The 13,950-nt window shown below is 44.0% G+C and overlaps 1 protein-coding gene across 7 annotated transcripts in view; it reads right to left on the minus strand.

The window, feature by feature from the left end:
* Positions 1 to 1,470: 1,470 nt before the first annotated feature.
* Positions 1,471 to 13,950, minus strand: part of nlgn3a (neuroligin 3a) — a 90,478-nt gene continuing 77,998 nt past the window's right edge. For all 7 annotated transcript variants that reach the window (XM_053323247.1, XM_053323251.1, XM_053323246.1 and 4 more), the window contains 2 exons: positions 11,740 to 12,529; positions 1,471 to 2,419 (listed from right to left, as the gene is read on the minus strand). In XM_053323247.1, the coding sequence (XP_053179222.1) occupies positions 1,561 to 2,419; positions 11,740 to 12,529 (1,649 nt within the window). In that variant the 3' untranslated portion in view covers positions 1,471 to 1,560. The remainder of the gene's footprint in view (positions 2,420 to 11,739; positions 12,530 to 13,950) is intronic.

Below are 13,950 nucleotides of genomic sequence, written 5' to 3' on the forward strand. Positions count from 1 at the left end.
TATGTATGCCCATATTTATATATATATTCAAAGAAATACAAGTGTGCACTGATGTAGGTTTATTCAGTGCAAACAGGCCACTGTCTGCTTTTGAAGAGGAACTCTTACAAAGTCAATGGAATCATGTCAGTTAGTTCAGTTGAATCTTTAGCTATTTTTTTCTCTTACACGTAAAATAATAGATTTATTTTGTAATCTTTAAGCAAAATTAGACATATATAACTTTGAAAATAACAAAAGTGCTATTTCGCAAAGACAGACACCCAGAGACGCAGCAGAAACACTACTGGTGGTGAAACAAAAATCAACAACATGAGAAAGTACTCAGCCCCAAACACCCCCTCCCCAAAACCACATTATACAACCTACAAACAAAAAAACAGGTGCACGGACACACACACACACACACACACACACACACACACACACACACACACACACACACACACACACACACCCACGCTGACACACACTCTTGCTCATTCGCTGCCTTGCATGTATACCAGACTCACTCACTCACCACCCTTGCTTTTGCACGTTCTGACAATGTGTCTCTTCCTTTATCTCAACCTCTTAACCACGCTTGCACGTTAGGAAACAGAAATCATTTTCACATGCACACAAACACACAGGTGCTCAAAGCAGCATGTGTACGTGCACACTTTGTGGAGATAATATCAGATAGCTTAACAGATAAATTGGCTGTAAAAGATGCACTTTTTTTCTTAACAAAACAATCACAGTAACATAGTATTTATCTCTGCCTTCTCATCTCCCGGCAAGAGCTGTCCCAGACAAATCATTTCTATACGAGCTAAAAAAAGATAACACCATTTGTGTGGCTGTTGTGTTGGTATGCAACAGAAAAAAAATGAGTTGCCCAAAATGGGTTTAAAATCTCTACATCTGCATATCCTCTAGGTTCCCATCCTGGATTCAGTCTCTCGTCTTTGAGTCTCATCGGCTTGTAACACACTCCACTTGGAATAGTCTCAGGGAATAGAAATAATGACAAAAAAGAACAAGCTTTGTAAGGCATTGAAACATAAAACAAAACAAAGAAGCAATTAAAAACATTTTGCGAATATTGACGTAGAGGCCATTGTTCTAGATGTGTCTCCCGCAGGAGGAGGGGATGGGAAATAAAAAGCACTTCTCTTTGTTTTTGTTATGAATTCAAGAAAAAAAGTGTTGATATCTCCTCAGTCTGCTTAAAAAGGCTTTTAAAATGATTATTTTAGAAAAAAACACCGCAGAAAGACCCCCTCCCCGATCAGGAGAAGGGAAGCAGTTTGATTTTGGCAGCTCTGCACAACTTGACATCCATAGAGAGCTCTCAGCAACTCTCCTCGTAGTAAAAGTCTAGTTAAATCTCTTCACGTTTTAATCCGACTCCTGCCCTTCCCCTCCCCTCCCCCTCACAGCCCTCCCCCTCCCTGTGATATTTATAAAACACAATCCTCTCCTCCGTTCAGCCATCCCCCTGCTCTTCTTCATCCACCACCACTACTGGCTTTCCTCCTCCCCCGCCTGCACTGGCTGCCCCTGGCCTCCTTAAAGCTATACGCGGGTGGTTGAGTGGGAGTGTGGCAGGCCGGTTGAGTTGAAGCCGGTTGTGAAGGTGTTGTAGGGGTGCAGGTTGGGCATGCCCACCAGGGAATTTGGGATCATAGTGATGGTGTTGGGGGTCATGAGGGGAATGTCATCCGGAGAGCGCCGCAGTGTGAGCGTGTAGTCTGGCAGGGAGGCTAAGCGGAGTGCCCCCTCGTTGCTGTTCCCCGCCTCGCACTCATGGTGAGTCTGGTTCATCTGCAGCGACATGATCTCCTCCTCGGGCGCGTGGTGGCCAATGTCGTTGGAGGTGCTCTGGCGCTGCGGGCTGGGCTGCCTGTGGCCTGAGTCCTGCCGCCGTTTGTCCTTGCGGTAGTAGAGGGCTGCGAAAGCCAGCACGTTGAGGAACAGTAGCGAAGCCCCCACAGCGATAGTGACGCTGAGCTCTGTGGAGTAATCCCGTGGGTTCTCCACTACTAGAGGCCCCGTCTCCTCCTCGTCGTTCCAAGAGTCTTTGTCTTCACTATTGTAGGCCGGGGACATGGGAGGCCTCTTGGTGTTGAACGGCCAGGAGGTTTTCCCGTTGGGCCTCTTGGTGGACAGGCTGTTCTGAGTGGTCTCCGGCGGGGGCACTTTGGTGGTGGTGGAGGTGTAGTGGAACATGTCATGGAGGTTGTACAGGTGTGGCACTAGGTGTTTCCAGAAGGCCACTTTGGTGGCGCGGTAGTGGTCGCGCACGCGTGGCTTCAGACCGATATGCAGGTACAGCTGGTCCTGGGGATTGTACTTGGACCAGGCCACCTCTTCAAAGCGGTTGGCCTTGGTGTGGATGAACTTGGTGTCTTGAGGAACCGGTTTGTTGGGATCCCTGCAGACAGACAAGACGTGATAGGGTATTAAATAAGATTCTGACAGTATGTTTAATTATTCATGCTTTGACCTTCATGTGGGGATAGGAAGCACATACAAATACTAAAAGGAAAACACAACACTTTCAGACACAGCTTATACTTTGGCGTGAGAAGGGTTTAGTTACTTCTGGAGAATTTATTGATCTTGCTCAGCGAAACCCGCAATGGTGAAATCAAAAACCCTCAAAACCTACCACCTGACTGCAGTTAATAATTGATCAAGGTGTGTATGGTGTGATCACACCTTCAGTAGCTGTACCAACTAGCACAGATGTCTACTATTTACTTATTTTCTCAAGGCATGTACAATCTTATTTATACCACAAGATCTCCACATAGCATTTGTGCCGCCTCTCTGTGGGCACAGTACGCTTGCCTCTCTCACCCCCATTGCCTCTCTCTCCCCAGATGTTGTTCTTAATTCAGTTGATGCAGCCCACCCACAAAAACCAGGGCAGAGGCTTTTAAAGTAAACACATATGAATAAGTCAGCAGGCTTTAGGGCTCGCGTCAGGAGGCATCTTGTTGTTGATAATCCAACACTGGTGGAGCCCCTCTGCTAATTGCTCAGGGAAGGCGGCACAGTGTGCATTGGCATCCAGTGTACTGATGTAAAGTGGACCATATTAATCAAGACACTAAGAGGGAACTGCAGAGCTGTGTGTGTGCATGCACAGATATTAGTATGTATGTGTGTGAGAGACTGAGACAAAAGGAACGTGAGAGAGTGAGAGACTGAGAGTGAGAGAGAGTTTTTTTCTGGATGCAGTACCTCTTTTGATCTACAGAGTTCACTGTTCCACTTTTCAGTGTTCGACACCTTGGCATCAATACTGAATGGCCACCCATTTCAATTATAGTAAAGCTATTGCTTTATTGAATGAATTAACATATCACAGTCTCCCTCAATCACACAACTCCTTGTTGCCTTGTTGCTGTCCAATGTCAAGAGTAGGAGTTCTGTGGTTTAAGCTATTGCTTTTGGTACCAGTGAAATTAAATGACACATAACACAATAATTGATGCTGGAGCAGAGAAGTTAAAACTGTTGTTGTTTCAAGAAAGAAGCAAGGATCTGCGCAACATTTCTCTAAATGTCATGAAATATCCCTTTGCGGGTCTGATTGCCATGTCAGTGGCAGGCAAAGTTCAAATTTAGTTGGGGATTTAGGGATATGGTGGCTACAGTGTTTTTTTGGCACTGGCTTAAAACCTCCAAACACGGCCAAGAGAATTAAAAACCATGCCAGAAGAATTCACCCTCCATCCTCTCTCCTGTTCGTTTCTCTGCTGTCAATTTTTCTTTTTCAGGTCAGTGCTTCTGGGAGAGGTGAGTGAGAGAGAGAGAGAGAGAGAGAGGGAGAGAGAGAGAGAGAGAGAGAGAGAGAGAGAGAGAGAGAGAGAGGGAGAGAGAGATAGAGAGAGGAGAGAGAGAGAGAGAGAGAGAGAGGGGAGGTAAAGCAAATTGAGATGGCTGAAGCTGTATCTCTGGACCTGGGCTGGTGTCAGCCGAGCAGCCCGTAAATAACCTCTTTTATTAGGCCCGTAATGATCCCCAATGAATATTGACAGCCAGACTATGATGACTTTGTAGCTGAATATCAGTAATTAAGTTTCAAAGGAGCGGGTGGTGGAGGTAAGGTCATATTGATCTCCCTGAGTGCAACATGCCAGAGAACAGGATGTCAATGAAGCAGCCTGAGACGTGGTTGTCTGCAGCCTGCGTGCTTCATGAATTCTTGCAGCAGTCTTATGCGTGCAGTCACAAACACACACACACACACACACACACACACACACACACACACACACACACACACACACACACACACACACACACGTAAGCAAGTTTTCTCCCCCTCTCTCCCTCTAACTCTCTCACACGAATATGTTCATACACGCACATGACAACGCTGATGGAGGTCATAGCTATCTCAGTTAATGGGAATTCCGGGCATTTCCATAAAACTGAAAACGCTCTCTTCTCCGTAGGGTCAATTTGCTGAGATGTGATGGCAAAAAAAGGTAAAAGGTACTTGGAGGGATCTCACAAAACAATCAGTGTTTGCACGAAGCAAGGGAGTGGTGGTGCAGAGGAGTTAGAAAAGCTCTTTGGTGGCTGGCTGGTTCAGTGCAAGTGAAGATGAATAATTTAGGGAACACAAAGAAATCAATGTGGCATCTTTAGTTAATTTGATTTGCCGCATTAGAGAACAACTGGCTGCCTTATCTAATTACACACATATGCTTGGGTAATTGTTGCAAAGTCAATAGTAAACAGGCTACATTCCTTTGAACAATTTCTACCACTGCTGCCCCTACTTTGGGCTGTACGCTGGCTTTGAAGTCCCTCTCTGAACTGTAGAGTCAGAGGGAGTGGTCTGTGCTCGGTTGCTGCTATTCAAAGTGTATAGGGCTACTAGGTTACTCTGCTCTATTTGTACTGGGGCATGCTGGGTGCTGGATGATGCAATGTAGTCAGAACATCTTTATAATATTTCATGAGTGCTGTGCTGCTGCATTTTCCAACTTAACTTTGTAATAGAGTGCTGCAATTTTTGCCCCAATTTTATTTTTAACACACAAGTGGCAACATGTATGACTTCTGTAAAGAAAGGGGTGTTCCACTATATAACACATGCAGAATATAATCCTATAAATTATAAAGCCATTCTTGAACTAATGATAAGCACTTTTTGTTCACCCTACTGTATATGCATGAGGATAAAATAACCCAGAAAAAACATAACCAGACATACAGAACCAGTAAAATGTTTGGATACACTTTCCTCTTCACCTGAATGAGATAATGTGTCCAAACCTGTGTATAATGCAGCACAAAACACAGCACAGTGTGTCTGACAGAAACGCAAGAGAAAATTCTAAGCTTGACAAACCATTATCCTTTGTAAATAATAAATAAATAAACTTTTCAGTCTGTATACTTTGCAGGAAGCCTTAATCTCTGCAGTGAGTGCCATGAGTGTCTAAGCAAAGACATTTTTTTTTAAAACTCTGTGCTTTTATTAGTTTGTATGTGAAACAATGTAATGACTATGAAATCAGCTGAGACTAGTCACAGCTGAATACTCTGCGATACAGACAGAACAAAATCAAATTAAAAAGGCTGGAAAGAGAAGATGACTATAAGATATCAACAGTCTGCTTAACTTGATGGGCCCAGCACTTTCAGAAGTCACCTCGCAGTGAGGATTTTTCATTAAAGATAAAAAATGAAAACACTTATTGAACATTATCTTAACCTGTCATAAAAACGTCTTGCAAGTACAAAAAAGGGCTGTGCTGCTTTGTCTGTTCATTTCATGTGTCTTAATAGCTTCAAATTAAAGCTGACACTCTGCACTCAAACCTTGTGGTCACCGTATCATTTCACTTTCAAATATTATAACAATCTGGCATTAAAACGCTGAACAGTGCATTGTTGTCCAAACACTTCCTGAGCTCGTTGTAGGTGTCCATCTCTACAGCAAACGCCTCGTTGTGACTTGTATGAACAGCCTTGGCATAATTTGATGTTTGTGGTCCTGTTGGGCTCTCAGAGCTCCCCTGCATTAGCTGATAGCTTGCCTCCTGTCAGACCTCCCACTTAATCCGGATGGTCATTGGAGCTGTGGCTGGACTCCCAGGCAGAGGAGAGGGATTATTACACCCATAAAAGCAGGCGTTTTAATGGCCTTTCAGATTTCCTCTGATGTGTTCATATGGCTGTGGTACTATAAACCATTGCCTTCATCCACTCCTTAGTTCCACCTCCCCTCTCCATGACCTGCTGACCCTTGCTAACCTTGGTCAGCCATGCGTGTTTAAGTGCTCCCGTGTGTTTGTATCTGTGATTGACTGGGAGTTTGCGTGTGCATGCTTCATCTCTCATCTGTCAGTTTGTGTACCTATGCATCTGCATGTGTGCACGTTTGCACTTGTGATGCATCCTGGTATAATGACCTCTGGGGCAGCACAAGTGCCGCACTTAAACACAAGACATGTCACATTCCACAAAGCCATACATGCCGTGCAGTGGTGACAACGAGCCTCTCCAGGCTGATAAAGGAAAAGCCTTCTGTAAGTGTTAAACAGCTCTTCTATAAGATGTCGTGCCACCTGGATGACAGACACAAGTCCCAGCTCTACCTACACATGTGGCAGAACGGGCGCCCTAGCTCATTACTTATTCCAAGTTCTGTCTTCAAGCACTGATGTAAAAGGTAGATAAGGGGAAAGAATGAATTTCATTTTCTTTCTTTTTTTCATCTCCCATGTACCTCCTTCCCCTTTTCATCCTGATGTAATTTGAAGCGCTTGAATGATCATAGACCTAGCCATCACCAAATCTGAAAAGACACATTTAGGCGCCCTAAGGCAGACGACAAGGATCTATTTTCACTACACTCAAGGTCTCTGAATCCTGCACTGAGAATAGCTTCTCAATATAAAACAAGGAGCACGCATTAATTCAGTGACACTGATGCTCATTTTGCTAAGCTGCTAAAATATGCAAAGTTGAAACCTGTTTTTTTTTTTTTAGTTAGTTATTGTTGTTACTGTTGTGTAACAAATTCATCCCCTGCAGTTGTTTATCTACTTACCAGGTAACACAAAGTAAGCACCTAATTGTAATTTTCTCTTCCACAGAAGGTTTCCAACACCTTTTCCCTGCATTCTGTGTAAATTTTTAATATATACACTCGATCTAACTCTGTTTGTCGACTTTGTCTTGGTGTGGCGTGGGGGGCAACTTCAAGCACTGAGCAGGCAAATTACCAGGCTGTGCTCTTTTACCCTTCATGTGGTTGCACGCTGGGACACAGGGCTGAGTGATGCGTGGTTCATATTTAATGGCAGCCTTCAGTTCAGCAGGCTAAGTGATGCAGGGCGAGGTGCTTTGACTTTGGGGCGTGCAGAAGTGTTGGAGGACACAGCTCCCTGACCACTCCTTAATATGGATACTATTGATTTGTTTGATTAGATGAGTGGGAGCAAAAAACCTCCCCAACACCTTCCCTAAATTCCCCTCTCTTTCTTTTAACCAATTAGCAGCTTTTTAATCGTCTATTTTTATCATGTTGCATCATTATTTTTAGTATTTATCTCCCTCTTTAATAAGACAACCACTTATTTATGGATGTACACATGCAGATCTACTTCCTCTGCTCCTCCTCCCCCTGCTGCCTTCCTCTCATTACATTCAGCCCACAGCATGGACACTGATCAATGGAATCCAGGCCCCTTAACAAGCCACACCACTTCCTTACCTTCTCTAATGCAAATCAGGATATTGGCTACAAATCTCCTATCAAGTGAGTGCCTATTTAATGGAGTAGGTAGGTGGCTGTGCTGGTCCACAATGCCGACCATTCACAGACTCCTGGTACAGGTTGAGTTGGCCTTAATGAAGGAAGCTGAAAGGAACAGAGGATAATCCGGAGAAAGGACAAGGAGGGGGATCAGGGATGAGTGATGTAACTACTAGACAGCTGGGGTAAAAGGAAAAGGCTGAAGCAGTGCGTGAATGAGGTCAGACGGGAGAAAGAGTTGATGTATATGTGTCGTTAACCCAGCAGAGGAGGGTTTCATTGACAAGTGGGAGGAAAACAAAAAAAACCCTGAACAGGGTTGTAAATCAAAGTGCTGGATGTTAAACTGCAATATAGACAGACTGTAGTTGCTTCTATCTACATTTGTTTGGTCGGCAGCCGTTGTCACTAAAGACAAAGCAATCAATACTGCATATTTTAGCTAATGTTGTGACTGTAATACATGAGTAGACCTTTTTTTCTATAGAATAATGAGAGAGAGGAGGGGTGGAGGAGCAGTGAAGGAAGGGAAAAAAAGTCAGCACATGACAGTGCTCTGCTCTTTAACTACCTAGCAAGGCCCTGCACAGCATGTGGCACAGCCTGCACATAGAACAGGGAAAATGAGCACCAGCCGGCAAAAAAAAAAGAAAAAAGAAAAAGAAAAACACAAATAGTGGGAAGATGGACGAAAATATTTATAGCACTAATGATATATAACGATTGATCTTTTTGAGCTTTTCATCATTCTGTCTTTTTCTGAAGTGCTCTGCCAGTTTCTATTGGTGTAGAGTCAGGTTGTGCACGGATGCCGCGCTTGCATTTGTTATTTGAGCAGGGTGTGGAAATTGCAGCGTGTGGACTGGTGGCAAAAGTTTTGGAGGCAATACAACACAGGCCAATTTTGCCTGTCAATAGTAAAACAAATGTTGCAGCCGGAAAAAATAACTCAGAGCTGAGTAAATCCCCAGCTTCTGAAACATCCCTAACTCTCAGGATAGAACAGCCTCATAGTGTAAACACACACACTCTCACAATCACACTCAACACACATGCACACACACACTAAGAAGATTTGACAGCGTGCACTCTCTGTATGCTTTTATGCTTCGCTGACACTGATAGAGGAGAAAAAAAGGCGCATGGGCAGGGATTTGCCCTGTAAAGATGACACATGAGAGCCAGGGACAGGAAGAGCTTTGGGGGCAATGCTGCTATGATACACACTGTTGACATGCAGCCCAAGTGTCTCAACATCATGTCACACATGTTTCAACAGCCGATTTAGAGACGAGGGCAGGAAGTGCAATCTGGGTCAGTTCATTACGAACATCTGGAAGGGGAGAGAGAGCTGCTTTACAGATATAAGGAAGATGGCTGTTGGACAGGCCGGGAAGGCAGAGGGAATTCAACTGGGTCTTAATTAAAAGGATGTCCTCTAACGCTGCATTGGGATTGGTCGGTGTTGGAGGAGAGAGCTATATCCCCCAGTGTGGTGTAAATAAGGGGGACGAACTCCCCCTCACCCTTCCCCCGAAGAGTTGATGGTAGAGTCCGTCACTTGGGCTGGAGTAAAATTACCCTTTGGAACAGCACAGTGAGTTTTTCTATTATCCTGGCATGTAATCCCGGGCTTTTTACCATCTGAGTGCCTTGTGGTCTGCCTGTAATCCCTCTGTCTGGAGTTACGCCAAGGTGACACACCATAGGGTGGATAGTAGCCATAACATGGCGAGGATGGATGTAGGACCAGTTTACCCTCCCACTGCTTTGCTCCTAATCTCAACTACAAAACCTGATACTGGGTCAGCATTAAAGTACAATTTGTTGTTTCGGAATCAGCTGCTTGCTAAGGTGAAGGCCAGGTTAGGGTTGCAGGATTACTGCCAATGGCATTGTGCTGAATCTGGTCGTAGGTAAGCCAGGCAGGCTGTCATCATCCATCAGAATTAATTTCACTGCAAGATCCAAGTTCAGCTGGCACTGTTATCTCCAGGCCTCTAACTTCACTCTTTTAAATAAAACACATCCTCTTTCCTTATAATAACAGATAATATCCTTGGAAGGACAAGTAATAAATGCCATCTGTATCTACAAATTGCCACTTTGTATGTGCCGACACAAGATGGCTGCCAGGCAGAGGAGACAGCTGTTTAGTCCGAGCATCACTGATGGACCTCAGTGCTTTCCTTGAGGAGCCAAAACAGCCGACATCAGTCCATCTGCACTCGTCTGCCATTAGCAGTTCAAGGATCTAGCAGAGCCGGCGGCCTGTGAGCCCAGCCTATCAGCCAGACGGCTGGATGTAAATGCCACCTGATAGGACAGCAGATGATATAGAGGCAGATAAAAAAACAGAACAAGATTTCAGGCTGCAGCCCATTCAGGATGGGATCAATACCTCTCTGGTAACAGCGATTGTCAAATTAAATTTAAGTTGTTAGAAATGATAACTAGTAGTCATACAAAATGACCATGCTTTGTGATGGGTGGGGGTGAAATTGAGCATGGTGGAGAACGGGAGTCACCCAGGGCACAAGTGATCGACTGGGTCCAGGCTGAGGAAATCGATACCGCAGAGGGCAAGAGTTTGATATGCCTCTCTGATAAGTCTCTGTGTCTTTTGGGCATCAGTATAACAGAGCATATATAGTGTTTCCAGTCAAACACACACATGCACACAAACACAACAGTTGTATACAGAAATGCAGGCGACCGTGTACACATACTCAACCCAAACAGTCAGCCAAGCACGAATAGCACAGCACACAATCTGGAGGAACATTTAATCTTCCTCAGATTCAATATGTCTCAGGTTTTCAGACTGAGAACCAGGATGTCCAGGCAAAAAACACCTCTGAAAAAAATGGCTCTGTTGAAAAACGCCTTTTCTGTCCTATACTATCCATTGTCAACCTTTTTCCTGCAGCCTCTTTCATGCAGTACAGAAGTCCTTTTAATAAGACTGAAATAGGATTTCTGTCTCTGCTACTTTCTATTAAAGACAGTAAGTTTGTTATTGTGTGGTTTTACTCATTTACAAGTAGTGTCACCGAACTTGTTTAAAAGACAAATGTTTTGTTGCTACTATTATTAGACCCCTGATGCATCTGTCTGATCTAAATTGGGATTAGCGAATGTCATGCAGACAACTGATCTTGAATTTTCACTGGTTTCTGATTGGTCAGAACTGGAATACTGATAAACTCCTGCAGCTGTTGGTACTGCTCTGTGTATTTGAATGTCATTTATTCATTTAACTGTCAGTATTTTTTGATTGTTTACTGTAAAATAAACTTTTTCTAAATGTGTAGCTGATGTGCTCCTTATGTTGTGGGCTTGTTTACATTCTGTGCATAGTGCAACAGGTAGGCTAAAATGCTATGAAGAATGGAATAGCTGTAGCAAAGTGAAGGAAAAAACCCATAACGAAAGCTACATGTACAGCAGTTCTTGTGTTTAATGAGGCTAACACTGGTGAGCTAATGGGACAATATGCTACAGTACATATTCCCAGTGTTTTGGATTTGCTGAGCAAAGTGGCTCCTGCTCCACTGTCCCTGCAGCCAGTCTCTCAGCATGAGCTGGCAAGCAGTTCTGAGCTGACCTTAAGTCAAGATAACACTTGTTATCAGATAAAACAACTCCACAGTTGTTACTGTAAAGTAAGGGGAAAAAGATTTAACACTAGGTTAGGCGGTGCAGACAAAACAAAGCCACTCTTTGCCCCTAAATATATGCCATTTATTTTCAAATGCTTCCTTACATCTGATGTGTTACCTGTTTTATGAGTGAGCTAACTACCTGAAGAGTTGTTGTTTGTTGTTTTTCCTGTACAAACCATGTGTAAGCTACACAACCAGTCAGTGGTCTAGATTTCACAACCTTCTCATTTTACTAATATTAGTAAAATCCCTAATTGGGATAATGGTTGAAATAAAAGGTCAAACAGTTATTTTACTCACCCAGTCTTGGCAAAGTTGGTCCAGTAGGTCATGACCACAGCACTGAGCATGACATCATTTTTTGAGAAGTTACAGGGGAAAAGATCAGTGGGACCAATCATGGGAATTCCAAAAACATAGGGCACCTCGTCCCCATGAGCGGCGTCAGACCAGGCGGGCTTCATTAGGCTCTGGCAGTGGTGGTAGAAGGCGTAAAAGTAGGTGGGGGAGCCATAGCGAGCGTGGAGATCCGCTGTCAACACTGAAGGCTCTACCCACTGATGGTCGGTGAACAGAGCCACCAGTGTCTTGCGCCTGGTCTCTGGATTGTCCCTGTCTGCCCAGTCTGTGTACATGAACTTAATGGTTTCCCTCAGTGTGTCCTTGCCTTCAGGGTATCCATACAGACTGTCCACAAAGTCCGACACGGAGAAATCAAAGTCATTTCCAGAGACGCCGTCCTCTGAATCTACCACGTTCTCCACAAACCGCAGCCCCTCACCTTGATTGACCCCCAGCATGATATCATAGTTGAGGAACTCGCCCTGCTCCATCAGGATCTCGGGGTCATCAGGGATAACATCACCATCGATTACAGGTCCAAAGGCCACATAGTACCTGGCGGGTTGTATGTCCTGCTCCACTAGCTCCCTGGAACTCTTCTTCCTCAGACAATCCACCATGTCTAAGGTGTCCAAGACATTACAACCCACCTTCTCTGCCAGGAGACGTGTGTACTTGACCGGCTGGTAGTTAACCGCCCAGCTGGAGAGAGCTGACCCACTCTGGATGATGGCTCTGTGGAACAGACCTGCACAAGGACACAGGAAAAAGAGACAGGATCGTGTTTAGTGTGTCACAAGGATAATTCAGTTATGTACTCTACTACGTGATAGTTGTTAATTTTGAAACTGCCATGATCAAAAGGGGACTGTCAGCTACACAGTTGATAAGAATAACAAAGGCCAGACAGAACAAGTCCTTGTTGCCATACAGAACAATAATGGAATCACGGCAGTGATAATGAATGTGCAGATGGCCCGTTCTCACAGACAGCTCGCAGACAGAGGAGGGAATCAGCACTCTGTCTGTCATCTTCTTTCCATCCATTCGGCTCTATATGTTATCCTAGTAATAACATCCATGTTTGTCACAAACAGATGCTGGCAGTATGGCTCTATAGGCTTTGTTACAAATAGAAGATGCATCAAAATTGGCTGTACCATACCTTACAAAATTTTAATTCCTGCCCTAGTATAAGACGCAGAAATGCAGCAGAGTGCAATTTAAGTGTTCCCATTTATATATGAACTCTTTGCCCGTGCCCTCCTCCTGTTAATGTACTTTTCAAGGTAGCTTAAATTGGATGAACCTCAAACATCGCAATTATACACACAGATGTTCCTTTCTGCAGTAATCAGCACACACATACACACACACGCACACACACACACGCACGCACACGCACACACACACACACACACACATATTGATATTAATAAAACTACACTCTTAATCCCTACATTTGTGGTATAGAGCTGCACACATTCACCTGGCAACACAATAAAACATGGCACACACAATGAAATAAGACCAAACTGAACTGAACACCACGGTCTCCTGCATGTCATATACAGAAATAAACTCATGCCGTACGCAGAGTCAACAGATCGCCTATAATGTGAAACTACACAGCAGTTTGATGTATGTATGTGGGTGGATGGGTGGTCTTCAAAGAGGGTGGACGGGGTTTGAAAGCTGAAGAGAACAAATCTACTGTCTCACGGGGTCCTTTCACAAATTACAGTCAATTACATTTTGGTTGCAGTGCAGTATGAATGAAATCTAAAATGACTTGTCAGGAACAGATCCAAAATAACAAACATAATTTCCTCAGAAATAATTGAATTGCGCTCCTTTTGAAAAAGTTCTCCTTACAGACAGTAGAGTGAAAGTGACATGACATCCTTTCTATCTCCGGTAGACCTCCCTCACATCATCGCCTATGCCTCGCAATCTCTGTCTTGACAGCACCACTCATCCGTTCTGATACAGTTTTGAATTCACGAGTGCTATTTTTTTTTCCGACCTCAAAGAAAAACATTAACAAAGCTCCTACCACTTGACCATGTCGCTTTATTGCTTATAGCACTATCACTGCCAGAGTCATTGAATTCCATGTTAAAAGCCACAGCAGATGAAATGCTCCAGAAATGGCATATATTGGAAAAT

Source organism: Scomber japonicus, chromosome 8 (genome assembly GCF_027409825.1).
Source record: "Scomber japonicus isolate fScoJap1 chromosome 8, fScoJap1.pri, whole genome shotgun sequence".
Lineage (NCBI taxonomy): Eukaryota > Metazoa > Chordata > Actinopteri > Scombriformes > Scombridae > Scomber > Scomber japonicus.